Source organism: Dipodomys spectabilis, unplaced genomic scaffold (genome assembly GCF_019054845.1).
Source record: "Dipodomys spectabilis isolate Male_0828 unplaced genomic scaffold, ASM1905484v1 ptg000499l, whole genome shotgun sequence".
In the NCBI taxonomy this organism is placed as follows: Eukaryota; Metazoa; Chordata; class Mammalia; order Rodentia; family Heteromyidae; genus Dipodomys; species Dipodomys spectabilis.
The window spans coordinates 2,375,779-2,402,983 of record NW_024871176.1 but is presented as its reverse complement, the minus strand read 5'-3'; the positions used below and the strand labels follow the sequence as shown (position 1 = coordinate 2,402,983).

Here is a 27,205-nt window from a genome sequence, read left to right as displayed (position 1 = left end):
ATGGCACATTTGATAACAGAACCATCTTTAGCATAAAAGAATGACCAACATGCATGTCAGTTCTTTTAGGACTGGGGTGTAACTTAGTGGTATTAGTGTATGCCAAGTATATACAGAGGCCTGGTTTCTGCCCTTAGCACAAATAAAGGTGCACATGATTTTAATGAACTAGCTCAGCCCAAAGTTTAATAATAGCAGTTGCCAATGTATAGAGGGCTTAACAGATCTAAGCATGTAATCTCTTACTGAGATTGTCCTTACCCCCAAAACTATATCTAGAAGTTGTATTTTTTAATATTTCATTGTTATACCTACAGAATTATTCTAATGAGAGACTGTGAGGGGAAGGGCTCCATTATTGAGAGATCACTTAAAATATGTGGTGATTCTGCCTGTTCTGTAGCTGGCTTCCTCTCAAACATGTGCTTGTGCATGTGTGCATGTGTGCATGCCTCTTCCTATGGCCAAGGGCAGTTAGATATGACTTGTGGCCAGCACAGCACTGTCCCCTGCAGAGGACATGGAAGACAGTTTTCCTTGGGTCCTGACCAGAGTCTTGGTGGAGCAGGGAGGCTACGTAATGTGGCCAGGTCTCTGAGTCAGCCCCTGGAGAACCTGCAAAGGAATCTTCCTGCTACAAGAACACAGCCAGGCGATGTGATGAACACTTTTATTTACAAATATAATTAAAAGCTCTGACAGTTAATCATGCTCTTCCTTGGAACCTGAAAAATGTTTTGTTTTTTTTTTTAAAGTGCATGCAAAAGAAGTAAAGCCTTTTTTTTTTCATCATTTTTTATTGTAAGAAAATACACAGTTTGAAAGTGTGAAGAATGCAGTTATTTATGACCAAGATATGGGACTCAGGAAAGGGGAAGGGAAATAAAGAAAAAGGCCGAGATGGTTTGATTGAGAGACAGTGTTGAACTCCAAATACTGAATTGGAAAAGGAGGGAGGCGGGGAGGGTGGGAGGGGAGGAACAGGAGGAGGAAGTAAAAAAATTTGATCAGAGAAACAGTTAAAATACAATATGAAAATAAGTAATACCTCTCCTTAAATTCCTTCTATACACAAAATACACGATTTGCCAAAGCCCAATTTGTGCTACTGGGATTCTGTGAGTTCTTTAAGTGTATTCACATCCTCTGCAAGTGCAGAAAATGGTTATGATACAATCAGGATATGCTGAGGACAAGTTAAACCCTTGCCAGCAAGTTTCTTAAAAATCACAAGATCTCTCCACCCCCCCACCCCCCAGCCCCAAAAAAGTAATAATATGTCACCACTGATATGTACATCACAATTAGTTTCTGTAAAATGTATCAAATTTTCAATCTTTAATAAAACTTTGTTTTTTTTAATTCCTGATGAATAAATACCAAAAAAATAAAATAAAATAAAATAATGCAGCAGCTAGTTAAGGTGTAAGGCTGCGGATATTGTGTCTCTCTCCCCCTTGGCGTTTAGTATTATTATCATCATCATTATCATTATTATTATTGTTTTTTTGCTTTACTTTCACAGATTGAGCGATTGCTTAAAGCAATATCCATCCACTTTTCGTTGTTGGTTTATTGGTTTTTTGTTCAAAGTGTCTCCGAGGTTCTTGTGAATCTGCAGCCACGTCAGCATGACGTGGGTTATGGAGAGAAGGCGGCCGGAAGCTGGCCAGCACTGCAAGTGGACACGGGGGAGGAAGGGGCCCCTGATGGAGGAAGAATACACAGGCACTAGTCCGACACGGTGTCAGTAAGAGTAAGAGAGAGAGAGAGTGACAGAAACGCCCGTTCAAATGGGGAATGTGGTTTTGCAGGGTCTCAACTTTTTCTGTTTTCATTTTTTTTTTGTAAATGGCAAAAAAATTTAATCTCATCTATAGTCCTCCTTAGGAAAATCTAATGTAACCAAATTCCCAAATCCCATTCTGAGGCTCTCCATGTCAAAAGTTTCAATCTCTCGCTCTTGCCTTTCCAAGAGGAACTTGATTCTCTCGCTGCGTTCCTTCTGCAGGGCAGCCAGCTCCTCTTCAATCTGAAACAAGCACAGCAAGCCATCCTTAGTGGGCTCTCGGTGGGCATACTAGGCACATGTGACATGTGTACAACTACTGTGTGCATGCGCACCTACTGTGTGTGCGTGTATCCTACTATGCACGTACACGGGAACCTGGAGTTAAGTGACCATAGAAGGCTGAGAGAGGCCTGTAATGAATATCCTGCATGGTACCATTAGGTTTCAAACTTGCTGCCAAGAATAAAAATGCTAAGGCTCACCCATGAGAGCGATGCTACTCCAGCCCAGACTCCAAGCTCTGGGCTGATCTAGGTCAGTGGTCTTGACACAGCAGGAGGTAGCTCAAAAGCTGACAAGGCCACACAACAGCACAGTGAGATGCACGGCTTAATCACAGAGGGTAATGGCTGTTAAAACAGCAGCGGGGAAAGCTGCTGGTCTTGGCTAACAAGTAGATTGCCCACCAGCTTCCAGATGCCCCATGGTACCATCTACTTCATATACCCAGGATATCTGGGATGGTGGATATTTCGATTGGGATAACATTTACTACAGACAGCAACGTCAGCCTACCTACATTTTAATTCTTATTGTGGCTTAACTGCCACATGTGCACTTGGCTTTCCCATGCCACTCAGTGCCTACACTACCAGCTTAGAAGGTGGAGGGCTTCTTAGCGGGTTGTTGCTATGAGATCAGACTTAGCAAGTTCATGACCTTAGCATCCCGGGGCCCATACTGGCCGTCCAGGGGTGCCTGGAGTATAATGCTGCCAGTAAGTGAGCAGTCGCTAGTGGGGCTCCCCAAGCCCCCTGGCCCCAGCCCACCCCATTCCAGCTTAAGGGGTGCCATAAGAATGCTCATACCTTCTGCTCAAGATGTGCTCTGCGCAGAGACACCCTCTGCTCTAGCTTCTGGAGCTCACGTTCATGTTGTGCCTCTGTCTGCATCTTGATTTTGCTCTGGTAGGCGTTGAGCAGCTCCATTTCCTGCTGGAGCTGTAGCCTCAAGGCCTGGCATTCTGCTTCCTGAGCCTCATCTAGCCGTAACTGCGGGCACACACAGAAGACACACAGTGTAACACAGCCCTGGCTGGTGGTACATGGGATGACTGGCTGCGGTTGGTCCCCACAGTCTGTTCATTCTAGGATCCCACCAGGGATGTCTGCCCAATGGGCCACGAGGTCTTGCAAACACTTCGCTTTCAGGAGGACCTAGTGGCTAACACATAGGCTTTGGGGATAGATTCCCGAGACTGAGGTCTGGCCACCACTCACATGAGCCACCTTGCCAACTATACAACCTCTCTAGGTCTCTCTCTTTTTTAAACTCTCAAGAAAATTGGCATGAGGGTCATATAAAAGAAGCCATATTGTAATCCCGGGCATACTAAAACATCCAATGACCAGAAGTTGGTTTAGTACCATTATTTTGGTTTTGATAAGACCATTTCTATATCTAGACACCTTTAACCATAAAACCACAAAACCACTGAGGTAGCTGTACATAAGTGAGTCTAATGGCTGTCAAACCTGAGGAGCATGCCACAGTACTGCCATGATCTTGTCCCACCAGGCTGACCCCCACCCTGGTTGGCTAGAGAGGTTACCATCTTGTTAGCTGGCTGAGGTGGTTTCAAATCTCTTTCCCCAAGGGTGGCTTAATAATCTCAAGGGCAGGTTGGGGATAGTGTGTATTATGAAAGGGGTACCCAGGGGGAAAAAAAAGAGGTCCTGGGTACATTCACAGCCAGGAGTATCTGCCCAATGGGCTATGAAATCCTGATGATGTTGCTTTCAGGAAGGAAACTGCAGGAGCCGGTGTCAGGGTGGCTGAGCCCAGATAGCCTGTGGAGTCATGAGGTCTAGCCTGCAGAGGCAACCTGGCCAATTTTCCTCTGCTTCCAGAAGCACTTAACTCTGTCTGGATCTTGTGTGCAAAATGGGTCAAGCCAGCCCTTGGAAATGCCAACCTCACTTTGAGCAGGAGGGCCTCAGTGCCCCGTGCCTGGCACAGTTGTGTCCTCAGATGGTGGTGCCTAGTTTGGCTGAGAACTGTGAGGTGAGAACCCTGGAATCAGACACTTCAGGCTTCCCCAAGGGGGCCGTTTAATCAAGAAACCTCCTCCCCTCCATACAAATTGTGACAGCGAACAACCGGTCATGCTATCTGGATGGAGAACTGACTCCCTGACATGCTAGGATAGTTCTACAGAGTTATTGTTGGAGCACAGAACTTCTGGAGAAATACACCATAGATGAAAGGAACAGAAAATTAATTAGTAGTTGTATTTCCATGGCACCTTCTGATAATTAATCCTCACCAGCCCCTATTAAAACCCCTGAGCATTTAGACCATGTTCTTCTCGTCTCCCCTATCACAGGACTGTTAGCGGTCTGCAGCAGGGGCAGCCCTCATTACCTCCCCACAGGAGGTTCTTCACCAGAAAGACCACATCTTGTTCTGTCCTGCTCATTAGTTTTAGTTGTTATCACCCTGAGCAGGCAGGTGAGAGGCTGGCTCATTTTACAGGCAATATAGACATCAGAAACCCCTCCATCCTGTTTCTGGCATTTCCCCCCCCCCACACTATTTCCCCCCCAGTCATGGGGCTTGAACTCAGAGCCTGGGTGCTGTCACTAAGCTTTTTGTGCTCAAGGCTAGTGCCCTACCACTTTGAACCACAATGCCACTTCCGGTTTTCTGGTGGTTCACTGGAGTTAAGAGTCTCAGACTTTCCTGCCTGGGCTAGCTTTGAACCAGGATCCTCAGATCTCAGTCTCCTGAGTAGCTAGGATTATAGGCATGATTCATCGATGCCTGGCTTTCTGGCATTTTCTTATTGGTTTTTTTCTTATTAATAGAACTCTGAGTACGTAAGTTCCCATGATGGAAATCAGAGGACAATTCGGGACTTGGTATTTACCAAATCCAAATCCAGTCAAAATTGTTTATCTGTACATTTGTGTTTTCTAAACTGGCTTCAATGGAAGGCCAGGATGTGAAAGAGGCAGTAGGAAGCAGTAGTGGCCAAGCTCACAGGTTCCTCCTACTTGACTCTACTACTACATAGCTAAGTCAATTCCTGTAGGCAGGAGCTGACACACTGTAGTGTGACAGTGGGCCAATGGAGCCTGTGGCCCGTGTTTATGAATAAAGTTTTATTGGATGCAGGATTGCTCATTGTCTAGGCTGTTTCTGCACTACCTAGCTGTGAGACCTTGTGGCACACATGGCTTACAGTGTTTACTGTCTGCCCTATTAGACAGAGAGAAAAGCAGGCGCTACCCTGTTCCAAGAGGGAGCTTGTCTGTCTTGGAATAGAAGACAATTACTGTTTTTCCTTTCCCATCCTCTCTCTTCCATCTTACACAGATTCACTGAATGGTTGCTATATGCCAGGTACTGATGCCAGTGCTAAGAAAATAAAGTTTCGCAAGACAAGAATCCTACCCAACCCTCCTATGGTCCCAACCCCCCTCTCTCCTTTTCACTTCTCATCCCTTCCTACCCTGGTCATGCTCCAATTGGATCCCTCTACTCAAACTGCATCTTTCCCCAGCCTTCTAAAATCCTACACATACCTCTTGTGTAACCTCCCCATTCTGTACTCTCCCAGGCCCTTACTACATACAGGTGCTCCTCAGGGATTTGTCCCGGGCCTCTCTAAGTCCCCTTCTTAAGGGACCGCAACCACTGTGAAAGCCTCAGTTGCCAGGAACTCCTATCATGTCAGACTTCCTTTCTGAGGCCTGCGAGATATGATCATACCAAAGTCAATTCGTCATTTTCCTTCCTGCTTCCCCAACCAGCTCTTCCTCCACTTTTTGTGTGGAAGCAAATGGTACCATTATCCACCGTTCTTCTCAAGCCAGAGGCTGTAGCCATTCTTAAACCTCCCTCATCCAGAATGCCCCTTGTCTAGCTGCCCCTGGTGCCCAGGTAAAGCAGCATCATATACAATCTCCTCACACCCGCTTTGGCCACCTTCCAGGTCATTCTTCACGTCACCATTGCTCAAAGGTACACATCTGATGTCAGGCCTCTGCTCTAGCATCAGACTAAGCATTCTTCAAGCTGCAAATCCTGAGTGACTAGAAGACTGGGATGTTTTCACAAGTGCATGGGCTGCCATCTTTGCATCCGCAGCTCCTCGTTCCAGCCCAGCCTAGCTTCCTGCTGGCTTCTTGACCTTGCTGGGCCTTGAACAATGTTGGTTTCCCTCTATTCTTCCAGAAATCCCATGAGGCCCTCATCCATGTCACATTTACCCAGGCACAGCACAGGAACTCAAGAAAGATCTGCTAGATGAATGAAGGAGTGAATGTGTGCCACAGGTCTCCTCCACAGTCAGAACATTTAAGCTTCTCTCAACTCACAGAATCTTCCTTTGACTGTTTGCTTCCAGCAGCAGGGGTCTGCACAGAGTCTCACATACAGTTTCTCCTTCCTTTCTTTTTCTTTGTGGTGGTACTAGGGTTTGAAATCAGGGCTTCATACTTGCTATGCAAATGCTCTATCACTTGAGCCATACCCCTAGCCCTTTAGGCTTTAGGTTACTCAGGAGCGTGCGCTTTTGCTTGGGCTGCAGTCTTGTTACTCTGTGTCCATGTAGCTGGGATTACACCTGGCCTCTCCCTCTTTTGAGGTACAGTCACTACAATGTCTCCTATTCCCACTGGTCTCCTGATGGTCTTGGGAAGCAATGGACAGACTCATGGCCAGACACACCAAGTACCCCAAAGTCCAGTATTCTACTGTCTCTGCCCACTTGAAATCTGTAGTTAAATATGAACTGGGAGACAGGATCTTTCCTGGTTCCCCTCCTGTATCTCTGAGTATTCATTTTCTTTGCAGTGCTCTTTCCCCCCTTCCCCCTCAGTACTGGGGGTTGAACTCAAGGTCTCCTGATTGCTAGGTGCGTGCTCTACCACTTGGCCACACCTCCAGTCTCTTTTTGCATTGGTTATATTAAAGGGTTTCACTTTATGCTGGGCTGGCGTGGGCAGGGATCCTCCTACTTGCACTTCCCATTTATCTGGGATAACAGACATGTGCCACCAAACTAGCCATTGGTTGAAGTTTCTGCCATCTAAGAAGCTAGGATTGTAGGTCTAAGCCTCTGTGCCCAGCAAAGAAGACAAATAACTACTGTGAAATGAGCATTCTGGGTTTTTGAATGCTTGAACTCAGGGCTTCACACTTGCTAGGCAGGTGCTCTACTGCTTGATCGACATTGCCAGGCTTTCCTTGTACTCCTTTAGGCAAGCAACCGGGCTCTTCATTTCCCTCTAATTCCACTCCAGTCCCTAGTAGATCCCACCTACTACTGCCCCCAAATGGCAATGGTGTGGAACTTTCCTTTGCTCCCCATATCCTCTATGAACTAGACTTTTATGTCTGTAGGGTTCTTGCTGGACACTGTAGAGCTAAGATACCATGCCCAAAACGTAGTCACTCCCCACACCCCTCTCTGCTGTCTCCCTTGGCAACAGGATAGTTAGTGCAGTCTGTTGCCAAACCTACCTCTCAAACTAGCCACTAAGTTCTAACTGCTGCAGCGTGTACGCATTTCTCAAATCTTTCCCTTCTTTCTCGTTCCATTAGCAGGTCTGTATATCTGCCTCTTGTGCTGGTACTGGGGCTTGAATTCAGGCTTCTTCATTTAAGGCTGGTGTTTTGCCATTCAGCTACATCCACTTCTGGCTTTTTGCTGGTTAATTGGAGATAAGAGTCTCATGGAGGGCTGGGAATGCGGCTTAGAGGTAGAGTGCCCTGGATTCAATTCCTCAGTACCACATAAACAGAAAAAGCTGAAAGTGGTGCTGTGTCTCAGGTGGTAGAGTGCTAGCCTTGAGCAAAAGCAGCTCAGGGACAGTGCCTAGGCCCTGAGTTCAAGCCCCAGAACTAAAAAAAAAAAAAAAAAAAGCCTCATAGATTTTTCTGCCAGCGCTTTTAACTGTGACCCTCTGATCTCGGCCTCCTGAGTGGCTAGAATTACAAGCACGAGACCAGTTCTCTCTCTCTCTCTCTTACAGCTTGCTGACAGATCTCTACCTATATCTGCTACATGATTGCAACTCTCTTTTTGTGGTACTAGGTACCTGCTTTCTAGGCTGGTGCACTACCATTTGAGCCATGCCCCCAGCCCTTTGAATTGTTTTGGGGATGAGTCTTATGTTTTTGCCCAGGGCCAGTCTGAGGACTATAATCCTCCTATCTATACCTTCCTCGTATTTCAGATTACAGACATTCATTGCTACACCTGATTTATTGGTTTAGATATTTTGAACCAAAGTTCAAAGATCTTGTTTCTGTTTTTGCCTGGGTGGGCATCAAACTATAATCCTTGGGCATCAAACTATGATCCTCTTGATGTCTGTCTGCCTAGTAGCTAGGATTATAGGTGTGAACTACCACCCTCAGCCCTTGCCAATAGCTTTCTGTATCACAATTCTGATCTTGATCTTCCCTTCCTCAGCAGATTTCAATAGCTCTCTATTGCCTGTGGCACAGCAGTGATCCACTCTGCTTTTAGAGGATCTGACCCCAACTATCACCTGCTTTCATTAAAGAGTATTTGACCTTCCAGCCCTGGCAACTACTTGTTGCTTGTCAAACATGCCACCTCTCTTAGGTTCCTGGTCTGTGCATAGACTTTGGTATCTGCCTGGACTACTTTTCCTCCTCTGCTGGTGGAGGGCTAGCATTCCATAAGTCCTATTTCTTTTCTTTCATATTTTTTTCTTTCTTTCTCTCTCCTCTCTTCCCTCCCTTCCTCCCCCCCACCCTTTCTTGTTTTTTGTTTTTTTTTTTTGGTCGTGGGACCTAAACTCTGGGCCTGTGTGCTGTCCCTCAGCTCTTCAGCTCAAGGCTAGTGCTCTACCACTTGAGCCACAGCTCCACTTCTGGTTTTCTGGTAGTTTATTAGAGATAAGAGTCTCACAGACTTTCCTGCCCTGGCTGGCTTTGAGCCATGATCCTCAGATTTCAGCCTCCTGAATAGCTAGGGTTATAGGCATGAGCCACTGGCACCCAGCAGTCCTATTTCTTCATGAAACCTTCATAAATTACCAAGCAGGCTTCACCCCTGGCTTACCAAGCCCCACATCATTTCACCTGGGGTTCTCAATCTTCCCCTCTTTTATTTGTGCTGGTCTTAGGGCTTGAACTCAGGGCCTTGGCACTTGGTTCCTGAGCCAAGGCTAGCACTCTACCACTTGAGCCACAGCTCCACTTCTGTTGTTTTTTGGGGGTAATTGGAGATGTCTCATGGGCTTTCCTACTTGAGCTGATAACCATGAGCCATCAATGTTCAGCTCCTTTCTTTCCTTTCTTTTTAGTGTTAAAGACAACCTAGGGCTTTGCGGATGCTGGGTAACCCCTGCCACTGAGCTGTACCCCTTCATTGTTTGAAGCAGGGTCTTCACTATAGAACCTAGGCTGTCTTCTGATTTCAGATTCTCCTTCTTTAGCCTGCTGGAATTACAGGTATGTATCATCATGCCCAACCCACCTCTAGGCTCTCATTTAAGTTCGAAGTTCTCAGATGTGCCTTTTTGACCTTTGCCTATGTAGATACCTCCTCACTGAGCCTTAAAAGTTGACTTCAGTGACTTTCTCTTCACCTCCTGGCTTCCCCAGGGCCCGCTTCGTTGCCCCTACTTGTCCTGCCATAAGCTTGCTCCTCTTTCGTCAAAGCACTGTTTGATTACCTCAACTCCTGGATTGCCTGATCCAGTGTGAGGGCTGAGACTCCTGATCTAGTCCTGGCTCTATCTCTGAGCTGAACACTGAAGCCTAACTAAAGTTTACTGACTGAATGTGCCTCACCAGACCGTGAGTTCCCAGGGAAGTGTCATTCATTTGTTAAGTGTGGCAGGGGAGGAAGCCAGCAAACCTTTGATAAATGAACATATGACATTATACATGAAATCTATCACATCTAACCCTTAAAGTCCCTAAGTGCCACAGCACTGTGGTTTAGCACAGCACGCCTGGAATTCCATCTTTTAAGATATTCCTGAAAGGATCCATATGGGCGTTGTTTTATTCCGAGGTTGGTAGTTGATCGTATTTCCTCAGCTTGTTGGGTGGAAAAACACCAATATCCTAAAAGTGTGCCATGAGCATCCTGGGAAGCAAAGGCTGGATCTTGAATTCTCTGGAATCTCAAAGCTCTTGAAGCTGTGGCACCAAACCTACCCACTTACCGCTTGAGAAGCCATCATTTCATTTATACTCTGTTCATACTGCTCGGCCAGAATGGCCAGTTTTCGCGTCTGCTCGTCTTTCAGTGTCTTTAAGATTGTTTTGTGCTCATTCTTTGGAGTGACTTCCAACTGGTGATTCTTGAGTGCTTTATACTGTTTGGTCTGTACTTTGCAAGTGTCCTGAAACTGTTTTTTAATTTGCATTTCCATGGCCTGTTAGAAAAAGTGACAGAGAGAAAATAAAGACCTGTCAGTCAACCTGGAATGATCTCTGTTTCATCAACCACACAGTTCCAGGACTGGAACCACCCAACTTTTGGTGTGGTGACCCACAGTGCCAGTCAGCAACCCAGGAAAATAACACAGACCACACAGACAAGAGTAGACTTTATCAGTGCTTTTGGTTTGATACAAAATGAGTAGTAGTGCTTTTGAATTTACAAGAGATTTTGAATTTATGATTCTGAGAGGATCATGGAATAGTATGAAGCTTATTAACTGGCTGGAAGTTACTTCCATGTTTTCCTACTCAAAGTGTTTATAATCATCACTATTGTTTTTCTTTGTGTGTATGTGTGCATGCACATGTCATTTCTTTGTTTCCAGGGCATTATATAAACCAGATCTCACTGTTGTAACTTACAATATTTCTTCCCCCCTACCCTTCTGGTACTAAGGACTTGCACTTACTTGGCTTACTCATAGCTGGTGATCTACCATATAAGCCAATTTCTGCCCAGGCTAACCTCAAACTAAGAGCCTTTGCATCTTGATCTCCTAAGTAGCTAGGATTACAGGTTTGTGCCACTGTTGCCTAGCTAATGTGTTTCCTTGACAAATCAATAAAGGGAAACCTGTGGATAATACCTTGCATCTCCACTGGCTTCCAGCATCAGTTGAGAGGGAAGGGGAATGTGGGTGTTTCCCCATTAAGAGGTGTACTCACACATGGCAATTCCAAATTTGCACTTTGGCATTATTATTATTATTTTTTTCTCGGTTGTGGGGCTTGAACTCAGAGCCTGGGCGCTGTCTGTGAGCTCTTTTGTTCAAGGCTAGTGCTCTACCACTTGGATCCACAGCTCTACATCCCCGTTTTTGAGTAGTTAATAGGAGATAAGAGTCTCACAGGGGCTTTTCTGCCCTGCCTGGCTTCCAACCACCATCCTCAGTCTCAGCCTCCTGAGTAGCTAGGATTACAGATGTGAGCCACTGGTAACTGGAGCACTTTGGCTTTATTAGGGCCAAAGTCACATGTGTATTTGGTGTATGGGTGATTGGGATCACTCATGAGACAGTTTGGGGTTCTGCACATGGCCATGTAATGGAGCATGGCCCCATGTCTGTGCCAGTGTGGCTGATGTCTTCCAGACACACAGTCTGCAGGGCTTGCTAACATGAGACTGTTAGAATTAGCTGGAGGCCAGTGGAGTTAGTGACAGCCAGCAGAGCTTCCCTTGGCAAGGTTATCTTCAGTGCAGGCAGCACAGGTCTGGCCTAGGTAGGGTCAAACCTCCTTTCCAGCCCATGACAGACCCTACCCATCAACCACACTCATTTCTTCCAAGTTCCAGCATATGGCACTCAAGTCAGCTACCTCATTTCCCTGCACTGGAACCCTAGACTCATACTGCTCCTCCCCCTTTATCTAGTATTGAGGTTTGAACTCAAGGCCTGTGCTTGTTAGGCAGGCAGTCTCTTTCTTTCTTTCTTTTTTTGGGTCCAGTCATGGGGCCTGAACTCTGGGCCTGGGCGCTGTCCCTCAGCTCTTCAGCTCAAGGCTAGCGCTCTACCACTTGAGCCACAGTGCCACTTCCAGCTTTTTTCTTTTTGCTTATGTGGTTTTGAGGAATCGAACCCAGGGCCTCAGGCATGCAAGGCAAGCGCTCTACTGCTGAGCCACTTTCCCAGCCCAGGCAAGTACTCTATTTCTTAAGCCATGCCCCCAGCTTATTTATTTATTTATTCCCAAGGTAGGGTCTTGATTTATGCCCTGCTCAGGCTGGACTGTGATCCTCCTACTTTTGCTTCCCAATGTTGCTTGGGATGACAGGGTAGGCTACCACATCCAGCCATTGTACATCCCCCTTAGCCAGGATAATAGGTGTGTGCCAGAGCATCCAGCTATGCGACTTGTGGAACTTGGAGATGGGTCTTGTGAATTTTTATTTTTTGGCCTGGGTTGGCCTTGAACTTTGCTCCTCAATCTCTTCTTCCAAATGATCTAGGATTATAGGCTTAAGCCACTGTGTCCAGCCTACTCATCCACTTTGAAAGAGGGCTGGTCCTGAAAGGCTCAGAGAAATGACTAATGGAATAAAAGGGAAACGGAGATCTCACATGGCAGTGTTCCAGGGCTTGTGGAACACAGACCCTTGGGCTTTGCAACCAGAGACACAGGGCCGTGGGAAATACACGATTCTGAGCAGCTGGCTGACAATCTCCAGGTTCAGTGATAACCACATCTGGTCTGGCCCCACTCCATTCTGGACATCACAAGTACGACGTGCTTCTGTGAACTCTCTTCTCACCTTTAAGTTTTTTGGCTGCTGCCGAAGTTCCATGACATGCTTCCTGTGCAGCTCCCTCTCTCGCCTCTTATTGTACTCCAGCTGGTTCTCCAGTTCAGTCTGGTGCTGCAAACGGATCAGATCCATGCGGAGCTTCTGTAGCGTGTGCAGCTGCCGGTACTCCAGCTCCCGGGTAGACTCGTCATGCCGGATCAGCATGGCGTGCTCCATCTCCTTCTGCGTCCTCTTCTTGTTGAGTTCCTGTATCAGGAACAAAAGCAGAAAGCAGAGATGAATGAGGGGGAACTGGGAGGAACATACTGCTCATGGATGGGTGGCTCTCTCTCCATCAAAGCATGACAGAGACTTGATTAACCATCCATCCCTGGAGCTTTAGGCCCACTGTTTACAAGCAGTCACAACTGTGTGGTCTGTAAAATGGGATGCTGATACCCCCCTCATTGGCGTTCCCCCCCCCCCCCCCGTACAGATCTGCTGTGACCCTGTGTTAGGTGCTGTGCTGTGCTTGGGTCTAAAGAAAAATTTCTTCAATTTAACTGGTATCTCTCCCCCGTGCTTGCCATTAAAGTCACGTGAATAAGCCATTCAGATGTAAGAAGCTTATATCCACAACATAGTAATTGTCTGGAGCAGGATCTTGGGGTCAGTTTTAGCTTGATCCAGTTCAAATAAACTACAGTGAACACCCAAGCAAAAGAATATTGATTAAAATAAAGAAATAATTTTAATAAGCAGATTTAGAAGGCAAGACAGCAAGGTGGGAGGTGCTAAGATCTCATGTGCTACTGCAGGAATGTCTAAACACGATTTGGATTTGTTTCAAGGGATAAAAGACAGTACCCTAGAGCTTCCCCCATCTCCTGACCCCTCCCCCCCAACCAGTTTTATTCTCCTGGTCCACCATCTTTCTTCTGTAAGAGATCAGCAAGTGGCCCCTAGATGGCACCAAAGGGAAGTAAGCCCTTCTAGCCAACTTCTGCTCTCCAAGCCCAGAACCAAGAGAGCCAAGGAAGCTGGGCACCTGTAATCCTAGCTACTCAGAGGCTGAGATCTGAAGTTCGAGGTTTGAAGTCAGCCAGGCTCTACTCTTATCTCCAATTAATCACCAAAAAGTCAGAGATGGAGCTGTGGCTTTGAGCCCAAAAGCTCAGGGATAGAACCCAGGCCCTGAGTTTAAGCCCCATGGCAGGCAAGAAAGAAAGAAAAGAAAGAAAGAAAGAAAGAAGGAAGGAAGGAAGGAAAGAAAAAGAAAGAAAGAAAGAAAGAAAGAAAGAAAGAAAGAAAGAAAGTCAAGGAAAAGTGAGTAAGGAAGGAACCTGCTCCCGGACCCTGGCAGCATTACACCTGACAGTGGAGTGGGCATTCCTCCACCTCCACTCTCCTAAGCTGACAGGTCCAAGCTGAGTCCAGGTTGCCTACAGCCCTGAAACTCAAGAAACTCATTGGGGGAAAGAGGATACAAGACATAGTGAACCCCTTTAGGGAAGCAAGGGCTTTAATCATGTTTAATGGAATGACGCAGGATACAAATGAACATCTGAATCAGAATGGCCAGGTCAGAAGACATTCACAACGAACTCACCAGCTTCTTCTACATGAGGTAAAGTTTGAGGACTCTCAGACAAAAGCTCAGGGGTGTCTGTTACTATCAGCTTCTCCCCTACTCTTAACCTGGGCTTTGGGCACTTCCTTGTCTACAGATTTGCTACTTCCGTAATGAACATGTGGGGAAGGTAAGTGAAAGGTAACAAGAACATACTTTGGAATATATTCATATGTTCTTATTTTCCTGTATTTGGAAATGAATATCTAGAATACAGTATCTTCAATGTGGTTATGATTAGTTATCCAGGGAGAGAGAAATGTGACACTAAAATTGTTTTTCTGTTACAATCTGTAGGTTGTTTCCTTTATCTCCAGTTTGTATATCTGAGTTGCTGAGCTGTAAGATGATTAGGCTGCCTAAACTATTTTAAAACATGGGAAAAATATTATTCACCTTATTAGGAGTCCAGTACTGTGCCTACTTCATAATCTCAGCCTCCTAAGTAGCTAGGATTACAAGCATAAGCCACCAGCACCTGGCTCAACTGCATTTTCTTGAGACCCAGATCTCTGTGTTACCCAGGCTGGTTTCAAATTTCTGGGCCCAAGAGATTCTCCTGCCTCAGTCTTTAGAGTAGCTGGAACTACAGGTGTATAACACCATACCTGGCTCTCATTAAAAAAAAAAAGTATTTCACATATCTCATGCAATACTAGTGGCAGCTCTGTGAGGTGGAAATCTTGAAGAGATTTTTTTTACACGTGGGGAGAAGGCATTTGGGAACCAAGGGACTATGGTAAGGTCATATGACTTCCATAAAACAGGAACAAAGCTAAAACTTGGGTTAAGTTTTCAATGAAAAGATATTCTGATATTTTCCTGCTTAAACTTTTTTTATTTTTATTTTTTTTTTGGGGTCCGGTCATAGAGCCTGAACTCTGGGCCTGGGCACTGTCCCTCAGCTCTTCAGCTCAAGGCTAGCGCTCTACCACTTGAGCCACAGCGCCACTTCCGGCTTTTTTCTTTTTGCTTATGTGGTGCTGAGGAATCGAACCCAGGGCCTCAAGCATGCAAGGCAAGTGCTCTACCACTGAGCCACCTTCCAAGCCCTTAAACTTTTTTTGGTGTGAGAAAAAAATGTTGAAGAATTCCTCTGCTCTAGCTACACGAGATGCAATGGCTGGGTTATCTGTACAGATGACATAATCTATATATACAAGAGCCATGTGTGCCTTTAGCTCGGACAGTCCTCAAACAGAGCTGGGCAGAAATGAAAGAAAATGGAGATCCAGCTCAGCAACACACTAAGGCCTGTCTGTTGTGAGGGATGATAGGCTGGAATGGGTTGTTCCCTTTCCCTAGCCCCTACCCCACTGTGATATCTCTGCAGGTGAGTGTGAGCTTGGGGCTGAAGCTTATGAGCTTTTCACACAAAATGGTCCGGAGACAGGCACTACCACACATCCTGTGAGTCTACTTCCTGGATAAGATGTGGCTTTGGTGTGCATTCCCTACCTTTTCTTCCTGCAGTTGTTCAATGTATTTTCAGTTCTAGTACAAATTGGCTTCATTGATTTATTGGGCAGCTGGGGTTTGAATTCAGGGCCTGGGTGCTAGGCAGGTGCTCTACCACTTCAATCATGCCTCTAGCCCTTTTTGCTTTATTTCCTTATTTTTTGTTGGTTGTGGGGCTTGAACTCAGGGCCTGGGTGCTGTCCCTGAGGTCTTTTGCTCAAGGCTAGTGCTGTACTACTTTGAACCACGGTGCGACTTCCAGTTTTTGAGTGGTTAATTGGAGATCAGAGTCTCACAGGGACTTTTCTGCCTGGGCTGACTTCCAACTGTGATCCTCAGATCTCAGCTTCCTGAGTGCTAGGATTACAGTCATGAGCCATCAGTGCCTACCTTTTTTTTAAAGATACTTTTGCTTTAGTTTTACTCAAGATTGGCCTTATGCCAGACCAAAATCTTCCTATGTCCACTACTGACACAGCAGGGATTATGGATAGGCATCTTTATTGAATTTTTTTTTTAGAGGGAGGGGGGAGGGGTCTGAGTTTGTCCAATCTCTGCCTCCTCTGTAGCTGGTCAGGCATGAGCCACCACATGCAGCCTTGGTATCTTTACTTGCAGCTGAGCAAAAACTAGACTTCGGCTCTTTTCCTTTTTATGGTGCTGGAATTCCCAGCACCATGAGACTCAGAGAGGGCCTTGCTAGGTTTCCTAAACTGGCCTCCAACACAGCTGGGATTACAGGCTCAGCTTGTAGGGGAGCTGCTGTCATCCTGTGATAGTTGATGCTGTCTAGGTTTTCTTCTTCATCTCAGTGACTGGGCTAAGGTGGGACTATGTGTGTGTGGTAGTGAGAAAGGCTGATTCCCTGCCCCCTCCCACAGCTCCTTCCCAGTCTATGGTGAACCTTTATACGTGTTTTCATGAGCTAAAGGGACTGCTGATACAGAATTTAGGGGTAGATATGGGAAAAGAAGCATCTTGGGTGGAAGTCAAAACCCTCTTAGAGGACAATTTGCAGTGCTGGGATTTGAACCCATGGCCCTGTAAATGCCAGGCAAGTGCTTGACTTCTGAGATACCCTGATAGCCCTGGTGATATTTAAAACTTGGAAAACCAGGTAGTTTTCACACAACTCTTTGGCCTAGAAATTTCACTGCAGAGACATCCTGCACAAATACTTGTGTATGATTTATTTTATTACTGATTTATTTCTATGGTGCTGGGGATGGAACCTCGTGCACGCTAGGCAAGAGCTCACCCACAGCCTCTAAAAATACTTACATTCAGAGATGTTCTCTGTGGCAACGTTGGTGATACTGTAACATGTCAACAAAATGCCCAGCACAAAGTGCCTCATTAAACACGTGATTACACAAAACACTCTGAGGTTGTAAGATCAGTGTGTGTGGGGGGGTGTTGTTTGTCCTGCATAGTGAATGGAGTAAAGAAACAAGACCATGTGGTGGAGGTCTGCACTCTGTCAGGCTGAGCATCCACCTTCCCTTCTGTTTATCCTCTACTTTTGGCTTCATGTTACCCAATCAACTCTGTCTCCCAGGATTCTGAATCTTGTACAGAAATGCTACAGAGATGAGTAGTGTTGGAGACACAATGCCCTGGGGAGCGTGTGTCTGTTCTTGCCCTTGCCCTTGCCTCAGCAGGTGCTTTTCTGGGATGGCTCTCCATCTCTTCTGGCTCTGGTCTTCAGCTCTGTCACCTGCCCCATGGTCTTGTGGTAAATTCTTTTCCATGTTTAAGTCAGCCAGAGTTTTGTTTCTAATGCTTGCAAATCCAGTAACCCCACTGATACAAAAGAAATCTCATTTTGAAAAAGTTATAAGCTGTACAGATGAGGCCGGGTGGAATGAAATGATCAGGAAAAGGAAATGAGGAGATGTTGGTCAAATAGTACAGAATTTCCCTTATGCAAGATAATCTTGAGATATAATGTATAACCTTATGACAGTAGTTAATAACACTTGCAGTTTGCTAAGAGGATGAATTTTAAATTAAATCTTCCTCACACATGCACATGTACTTACATGTAGCAACAATGTAGAGTTTAATTAGTTTGAATATAGGGAACATTTTACAATATATACCTACATGAAAGCATCAAAATTTCTACCTTAAATATGTATGATTTTTATAATATCAACAATATCTCAACAAAGCTATTGAAAAATATTAGTGTATTTTTTACTTTTCTGTATTTATCTCTTTTCAAAGTTCTTTTAAAAATTATTTTTTCATTTTATTTTTGTTGGTCGTGGGGCTTGAACTCTGGGCCCGGGCGCTGTCCCTCAGCTTTTCAGCTCAAGGCTAGTGCTCTACCACTTGAACCACAGCACCACTTCCAGTTTTCTGGTGGTTTACTGGAGATCAGAGTCTCACGGACTTTTCTGCCTGGGCTGGCTTTGAACCACAATCCACAGATCTCAGCCTCCTGAGTAGCTAGGATTACAGGCGTGAGCCACCAGCACCTGGCTAAAAAGTATTATTATTATTATTATTTTGTCCGTCATGGGGCTTGAACTCTGGGCCTGGGTGCTGTCCCTCAGCTCCTCAGGGTCTTTCCTGCCCAGGCTGACTTTGAACCGTGATCATCAGATCTCAGCCTCCTGAAATGCTAGGATTACAGGTATGATCCACCAGCGCCCAGCCTAAAAATTATTTTTGTAAGTAGAAAAACTGTACATTTTCATGAAAGTTTCTCTTATTCTGCACTCAAGAAAAACACTCCTATAGAGTTGGCTTAGCTAAGCTGGTTAATACCTAGCATGTAAGGAGTTACACATGAAATTACCATCACTTTGGGGAACAACAATCATCTAGAATTGCTAGATTACAGGCATGAACCATCATAGTCTGGTTTGTTTTTCCTTTCTACAAGATGAGATAACACATAAGTCTGGCCTAGAATTCTGTGGGTTGCCTAGAAATTTTAGATTTTCCTAACTGAATATGGTTCTCTGAGCTATGTATGTGGTTTACTCCTGTGATCCAAGCACTCAGGAAGCTGAGGCAGGAGAACTGAGAAGTTCCAGGTCAGCCTGCACTACCTAATGAGACCTCATGCCAGAAAAAAAAAATCAGTCTGTCCTTGAACTTATAATCTTCCTGGCTCAGCCTCCTGAGTAGAAGTAATTTTTGACTCCTTTTAAAATTCCTCCATGTATCTAGTCAGCGTTACTAAGGATTTTGCCTCAGAAATATTACTCCAAGACCAGGCATGGTGACTATGCCTGTTATGCTAGCTACACAGGGGGCAGAGATCAGGAGGACTGAGGTTTATGTCTCAAGTTAGTGAGATGCCATCTGACAAGTTATCGAGATGCCAGATATGGTGGCTCACACCTGTGCTCCCAGCTCTGTAGGAGCCTGTAAGCGGCCCTGAGCAAAAATGAGAGACCCTATCAAAAGAATAGATAACCTAAAGCCAGGCACAAGTGGCTCATGCCTATAATCCTAGCCTATAATCCTAGCTACTCAGGAGGCTCACCGTTTGAAGCTAACTTGCACAGGAAAGTCTTGTAAGATTCAACCACAGGAAGTAAAGCTGTGGCTCAAGTGGTACAGTGTCAGTCCTTGAGCAAAAAAACTCAAGGACAGTGCCCAGGTCCTGAGATCAAGCCCCGGGACCAGCGCTAAAAAAGAAAAATACTAAACAAACAAAAAAAAATTAAAGCAAAAAGGGCTGGAGGAATGGTTCAAGCAGTAGCGTAGCAGTCTAGCAGGCACGTGGCATATGATAATACCTTTGTGTTGACAGGAAGAGCATTCCAGCAGGCCTCCTGCTTCTTACCTTTCCAGCATGGCTCATACTGGTATACTAACTCTTCCAAGCACAGCCAGATCTCATCAGGTCTCCCCTGATTAAAAGCTTCAGATGGCTGTGGCTGCCTTTGAGCTACAACCTAAATGCCTTCCTTTAAACAAGGCCTTGAATGCTACTCCTGGAGGTACTTCTAGCTCCTTTCCAGATACCCAGAACTCTGGCGACCTTGGACTCAGCCCTGAGTCCTCCAAATGTTGCCATGACTATATGCATGTCATGGTTTATATGTCCATTACTAAACCCAGAACACTGGGTTATAACTAATCTGCTACACATTTCCCCTCCTGACTCAGGGCCTCTTGGAGGCAGAGAATAAAAGGCACCATGGCCTTGGCATCTACCTCTGTGAATGCCAGATAACTGGTTGAATGAACTTAATTTGAAATGATTTTGAGCACCATACAAAACTCCAAGTCCTCAACCAGCAGACACAGAGTAAAGCCCTCTATTCTACCCCTTTTGATTCTTCACTATGTCATACGCAGTGGAGAGATAATAGATGTTCATTAAAATTCTTTGATGTCTTTAGAAAAAGCTTATGTTCTGTTCTGCAATTAAGTTTTCTCTTACCAACGGTAAATTAGGTATCTGATATGTTTTGTGTACCTATTGTGTGTCAGGCATTGTGCTAAAGACTAAGGATGAAGAAATACGGCATACAGACAAGGTCATGACCCTCCCATAGCTCAATGTCTCCTGAGCCAGAGACAGTGACTTAGAACCGAACATACCTCCCGAATGTTCTGCTGCTCCACCTCATGCCGCTTGATCATAATTTTCCGCTTGAAGAAACGACAGTGTTTGTCATAGTACAGTCTCTGCTGGGTGAGAAGGTGGGCTTCCTCTTCAGCCTGTGTGTGCTGCAGGTTCTCTTTATGCTTGGAGATCCGTTCTTGCTTTTCTTTCTTGGGTGTGCTATGGTCCTCATTCATTTCCTTGGAAAAAACAACAAACCCAGGCAGTGATCAGAGGAGGTAGAATATAAATCTACAGTGAAAGGAAGAAGATAACCTTTATAGAAAATGGGTTGGGCTTACTCTTCTGTGTTCTACCGACTAGCTTGGTCTACATTTGGTTAACTACTTGCACAGTTGAAATCTCCTAATGGATGACATCCATATTACTTAAGGTTTTACCACGTGACATCTCACGATATTTCAGTTATCTCTGCCCTTCCAGGAAGTCCTTATGTGTAAATTCTCTCCTGTCATGTTCCATGAGGTCTTGAAGGAAGCCTTCAGGCCATCCAGGAAATGTTGTTTCCAGCAGGAGGAAGGTTGGGATCATAGGAAGAAGTCAGGTGACTCCTCTGCTCAGGCCTTGACCTCAGCTTCAACATTAGTCACCTAGCTTGCAAGTCTAGACTTATGGGACCATAAAAATGTATTCCGAAATCAAGAATCAGTGATTTCCGGACATGTGCCATTTTGTTTCGTCCATATCCCTGTGTTCTTTCAACAGCTGAGATAGGGAGACTTTGATCATTCTAAGAATTCTATGTCTAAATATTTATGCCAAATCAAGTTTTACTTTATGAGGAGTTATAGGAGTTTTGCACAGAAAGCTCTGAGATTTCTCAAATTGGCTTTCATCTTGCTTTTTCTCAGAGTATCTTGAAAGAATTAGAAGTGAAGGCCTGTGGTCTCTTACACATATCCATCAGAATCTGGAAAACCAAAAGGAGCCTGAGGACTAAGTGAGAACTCTTTGAAAAACAAAAATACTTGGTGGTATTGGGATTTGAACTCAGGGCCTCATGCTTGCTAGGTCCACATCATCCTGCTAAGTCATCGCTCCAATTCGTTTTTCACTGGTTGCTTTTAGGATGGGATCTCACTTCCCATCTGGGTATGCTTCTTTGACTTGATATGTCTACTTTTAGACTTCTCATTGTTTCTGGGATGAGAGGCAGGTGCCACCACACCCAGCTTCCCTTCAGTAGAGTCTCAGGGACTTTTCTGCTTGGGCTGGCCAGGCAGCACAATCCTTCTAGGCTCAGCCTCCCATGTAGTGTGGGCTGACAGGCATGTGCCATTGTGTCCAGCTATAAATTGAGAAGTCTCCAGAACTTTTCTTCCCTGGTACCAATCTTAGCCTCCCATGTGGCTAGGATTAGAGGTGTGAGCCACCTATGCCTGGCCTGAGTGGGAACTCTAGAATTCTGTTCACTAGGAGAATCTTCTAAAGGTAGATTCTAAATACTTCCTAAATATTTCATGTAACCCTATTATCCTAGTGTTACAAAAGCTCAAAATGGATGCCACATTCATACAGTGTGTTGTATAGAAATAAGAAGGTAAGAAGAGCTAAGAAAAATGACATTTCTTATTGAAAAATCAATTTGATTTCTGTCATCCAACAGCATCCTCTGGCAATACTATAAGAATTTGCCTCAAGTCAATCACTAAGAAAAAACACGGAACTATTCCTCTCCACTCTCTAGTTTCCTGGACCTTACAGCATCAGAGACTGCCCATTCAGCCAGTGTGAATCAACCACAATTGTATGTCCAGCCTAGCAATTACAGTGGCTTACCTGGGTAGGCAAGAGATCCCTGGGCCCAAGGCTACCCCAACCCACTTGCTCTCACTCCCTAATTAATTGAAGAGGAATCATGTAGTGTTAACTTACAAATCAGAATATGACCTCCATATTTCATATACTAAGGCAGTGGCACTATTGAATCTTATTAAACCTTAATACACTTAGTAAGTCTACAATAAGAACTCCTGAGTCTTCTAAGAAGAAAAGTCCACAGAACTGCACCCAATTCTCCTGTAAGTGCTAGGAAAGGAGACCTGAAGGAATCTGAGCGTTCAGATGAAATGGTACTTCCTCAAGGAAACTCTTGAAGTCCTCCAATGGTCTTCAACCAGACATTCATTCCAGTACCATATTTACATGCACTGCACACAGGGATACAGTCAGGCGCCAAACCAGTCATGGTCTCAGCTCTTACAATGCTCAGCAGCTGATAGTCAGTAGCTCAAACCATCATTCAAAAAATAAAAACACCGTTATGAAACCAGAGACACCTGTCCTGCTTGATACATTTAGGAGAGCTCTCTTGGGGGAGTCATATTGAGTCAAAGTCCTCGTAATCCATGCTTAGTCCTACAAGAAGGAGGAGGAGGAGCTAACTGAGTGGAACTGAGAAGGGCTTGAGGGCAGGGAGGCAACCTGGTGGAAGTGGTTGTATGTGCAGGGGGGCGCTTGGTACATCTGAGAAACTGAAAGGTAACCACTGTGGCTGGAATAGCCAAGAGCAAGAACTAAGAGTAAGGGAAGCACTGGTGTGACGCGCCAGAGGAAGGGTAGGCTGATTGTAGGTCATGTCAGATTTCTGACAGTTTGAGCTGCTCTAAGAGCAATTGGAAGCTACTGGATCTGAAAACAATGGAGTAAAAATAACTAGATTTATGGTTTGAAAAGATTACTCTGGGCCAGCCAAGATGGCACATGTCTATAATCAAAGCTAAGCAGGGGGCTGAGATTTGGGAGGATTGTGGAGGTCAGCTCAAGCAAAAAGTTAGCAAGACCTCATCTCAGCCAGGATCTAGTATGATAATACACACCTGTGATCCCAGTCATCCAGGAGGTATAGATAGGAGTGTCTTGGTTCAAGAGCAGACCAGGCAAAAACTCCAGACCCAACCAAAAAAGCAACTAAAGCAAAAAAGGGCTGAAGGTAAGTGGCTCAAGTGGAAAAGAGCACTGTTAGTGAGCAAAAGGACCTGAGTTAAAGTCCTAGTATTCCAGAAAAAAATTTTTTTTCCTGACTCTCTGGCTGAAGTGTAGAGAATAAGCTAGAAGTAGGAAGAGTGTGTGAGTCTTTAAAAGTGGCTCCTGGAATAATAGCAGCAGATATTACATAGGAACTTGTTAGAGATGCGTGACCTCTGCGTGGGTTAGAGGGCTGGCTTAGCAGTTTGCTTTCATAAACATTTCTGGTGATTTAATGGGAAGCTGAGAAGTGCTGGATTGGAATTTTCATCCTGAGGTAAGGTGAGGCATTTCTCAGTCTCCACCATTCTAGTGACAACCTAGAGCCACACACCCCCATGGTGGTACCCTTACCTCTTTTATTTTTTCCTTGCAAATCTTATACTGCTTCTTCTGACTTTCTAAGAAAGTTGTCAAGTCTTTCTTCTGCTGGGCCAAGATCTGTTGCTGGAACTTCTTCTCATCTGCTGCAGCTACCTTTGCCTGGAGAGACAACAGACATGACGGAGTGAATCTGGCTTCCACCCCATGCACGTCTTGAGTGAAGGCCACAGTCCCCAAGTGCTGAGCCATGCCAGCTTTTCAACAAATAACAGTAATATGAAAGACATCTATTGTCCGGGTCTTGTATGTCTTAAAAGAAATGTCATTCTGCCGGGTGCCGGTGGCTCATGTCTGTAATCCTAGCTACTCAGGAGGCTGAGATCTGAGGATCACGGTTCAAAGCCAGCCCGGGCAGGAAAAGTCTGTGAGACTCTTACCTTCAATAAACCACTAGAAAACCAGAAGTGGCCCTGTGGCTCAAGGGGTAGAGTGCTCGCCTTGAGCTGAAGAGCGCAGGGACAGCGCCCAGGCCCAGAGTTCAAGCCCCATGACCGACAAAAAAAATAAAAATAAATAAAAAAAATAAAGAAAGAAAAAAAAGAAATGCCATTCTGGGGCTAGGAAGGTGACTCAGTGGTAGAGTTCTTGCCTTAGCATGCATGAGGCCCTGGGTTTGATTCTTTAGCACCATATAAGCAGAAAAAGCCAAAAGTAGCACTGTGGCTCAAGTGGTAGAGCACTACCCACCCCCCTCAAAAAAAAGGAATGTCATTCCCAATTATGGAAAAAAAATTAGGAAGGTGGACTACAAACATATATTATTAAGCACAACAAACAAAACATATTTTATTGATTTGATGTTTCCTTCCAGGTGGAGAAAGACAGCTTAGTTCCCAAGACACCCTGGTGCCATGGCTCTACTCATTCCACTCCCAGGGAGCAGCATGTACTCCTGCTTTTCCACACTTGGTCAGTGTCATGGGACGACAGGGAAGGTCACTTGATAAGAACTTGTGGCTGGGTAAGTCTGTTGAGCCGTGATTAGTGTGACTAAATTGTCTTTAATATTGGACACGTACCAGTTGTGACAATGATATTTCAAGTTATTCTTTTTTTTATTCTCCTGATAGTAGGGTTTGAACTCAGGGCCTCACACTTTTTCAGCTGGTACTGTACCACTTGAACCATGTCTCCATCCATACTTTTTGCTGGTTTGGAAATGGAGGTTCATCATAGACTTTTCTGTCTATGTTGGCTTGGAACCTTGATTCTTTGTATCTCACCTCCTGAGTAGCTGGGACTACAGGTGTGAGCTGGCACCTGGCTTGTCTTAGTCTGTTTTAAAAATTAAATTTCCGGGGCTCAGACTGTAGTCAAGAAATGGAGTGCATGTTTAATATGTATGAGGCCCTGACTCTTAGCACCAACTAAGGTAATAAACTAAAAACTAAGTTGGCTTAGAATGTGGAGAAGGAAGAGAGCTACTTCCTAGACATCACAAATCATGGTTGGATTAATCCTTTGTTATATTGGGAAGGTGACCAATCAGGCAGGGACCATCTCACTAAAAGGACAAACTATGGGCATGGTAGGAAGAAGACTAGACCTTTTTGTTTCTCAGAAGACAGGAGCCTCCTGTTTCCTTCACTGGTACCCAGAACACCATGAAGGGAGTGATGTTCAGAATATATTTACAAAGGTTTTACCTTTTATAGCCACTCAGCAATAACACCCGTCTCTCACCTGTGGGAAGCCCATTCCTGTCCCAAGCAGGAACTACCACTGACTGTGGCCAGGCTGGCTTGGTTGTGGCTACTGACGCAGTGTACTTGCGCATACTGACCTCCTTTTCTATGATAGCCACTTGCTTCTTGGCCAGCTTCTCCAGCTCGATGGACGAGTTGTTGGCATGCGTCTCCACCTCCTTCTGGAGTTTGAGGCGGTGCTCGTCCATCTCAGCCTTCAGCTTGTTCTCCAGGGCGATCAGCTGCTTCTGGTGCTGGCGCCGCATCCGCTTATAACCTGACATCTGTTCCCGTAACTCGTTCTCCTGCTCATGCTCATGGATCTGCCGTGTAACCTGCCATGGGTTGGGGACAGCACTCAGGTCATTGGGTCACCAGAGACCAACTTTTGGGTGAAGCCACACCCCAGAATTTATCACTGTCACTAGGCATTTCCTGTCTACCCACTGCTCCCTTGTAGGGACACCAGGCTGGGCTCTTTCTGTACTTACTCTCTCCTCAAAGCCACCCCATTCTCTTTTTCATTTGACACTCTCACAGGTAGGTGTTACTGCTCCATTGAAAATAAACTTGAAACAAAGGAGGAGGTAACAATGCATGGGAAATGTACTCATGACCTTACTCATGTAACTGTAACCCCTCTGTACAGTATCTTTACAATAAAAAAAAAAATATATATATATTAAAAGAAAAAAAGAAAGTAAACTTGAGACACGAGGGAGGTAGTTTATTTATTTAGCCAAAGCATGCATGCACGCATGTACACTCAGACACATACTCAGACACGATCCAGGTTACATGACTGATAAGGAGGAGCCTTGGGATCCAGGATATTTCCACCACAACAGGGTTGTGTGCACCCCTGATGACAATGCGTTACCTGTATACCACATGCCACTAGCATCCCCTGGACTCTGCCTTCCAAGAAGCCTCTTGGTTCCCTTTTCCTTCATGGTGCTCAGTCCATATCCAGGAAGTGATGTGCCCAATATATTGCAATGGACCTCGACGACAATTTGACCTTCAAGTGACAATTTGATCTAAATAGCCCTGCTCCCAACAATAACATTCCTCCCTCACCTGTAGCCAGCTCCCCAGTCTTTGCTCCTCTGGAAGCTGTCACTATCATGACCATCAAGTGTCTTCTGGTGTCTGCTGTGATACTGGCAAAATCTCTCCAGATGAGATACCTTTTTTTTATATATAAAAAGATCATGCCTCTAATAGTCATAGGAACCTTGAAGATTCTTTTAAAATAGTTTGAGTATGATTTATTCCCTATTCTTATGATAGGAGAGAAGGAGAAAGAGACAGACAGACAAGTAGATACATACAGACACCTTTTGAAATGTTATATTCTGGCAGTACTGGAGTTTATACTTTGAGCTTCACATTTTCCAGGTAGACACTCTACTACTTTAGTCACAACCCTCACCCTTTTTTTTTTTTTTTTGGATCCGGTCGTGGGGCCTGAACTCTGGGCCTGGGCGCTGTCCCTCAGCTCTTCAGCTCAAGGCTAGTGCTCTACCACTTGAGCCACAGCGCCACCTCCGGCTTTTTTCTTTTTGCTTATGTGGTGCTGAGGAATCGAACCCAGGGCCTCAAGCATGCAAGGCAAGCGCTCTACCACTAAGCCACCTTCCCAGCCCACCCTTTTTTTTTTTTATTGGTCTAATTTTCAGATAGTGTCTCACAGTTTTTACCTAGGGCTGGCCTCAGATCACAATCCTCCTACCTATGTCTCATGCATAGCTAG

The 27,205-nt window shown here is 45.1% G+C and overlaps 1 protein-coding gene across 3 annotated transcripts in view; it reads right to left on the bottom strand.

The window, feature by feature from the left end:
• Positions 1-1,516: 1,516 nt before the first annotated feature.
• Taok3 (TAO kinase 3) overlaps positions 1,517-27,205 on the bottom strand; it is a 133,296-nt gene continuing 107,607 nt past the window's right edge. For all 3 annotated transcript variants that reach the window (XM_042669600.1, XM_042669598.1, XM_042669599.1), the window contains 7 exons: positions 25,548-25,784; positions 23,735-23,863; positions 20,389-20,592; positions 12,759-12,998; positions 10,228-10,440; positions 2,881-3,063; positions 1,517-2,032 (listed from right to left, as the gene is read on the bottom strand). In XM_042669600.1, the coding sequence (XP_042525534.1) occupies positions 1,871-2,032; positions 2,881-3,063; positions 10,228-10,440; positions 12,759-12,998; positions 20,389-20,592; positions 23,735-23,863; positions 25,548-25,784 (1,368 nt within the window). In that variant the 3' untranslated portion in view covers positions 1,517-1,870. The remainder of the gene's footprint in view (positions 2,033-2,880; positions 3,064-10,227; positions 10,441-12,758; positions 12,999-20,388; positions 20,593-23,734; positions 23,864-25,547; positions 25,785-27,205) is intronic.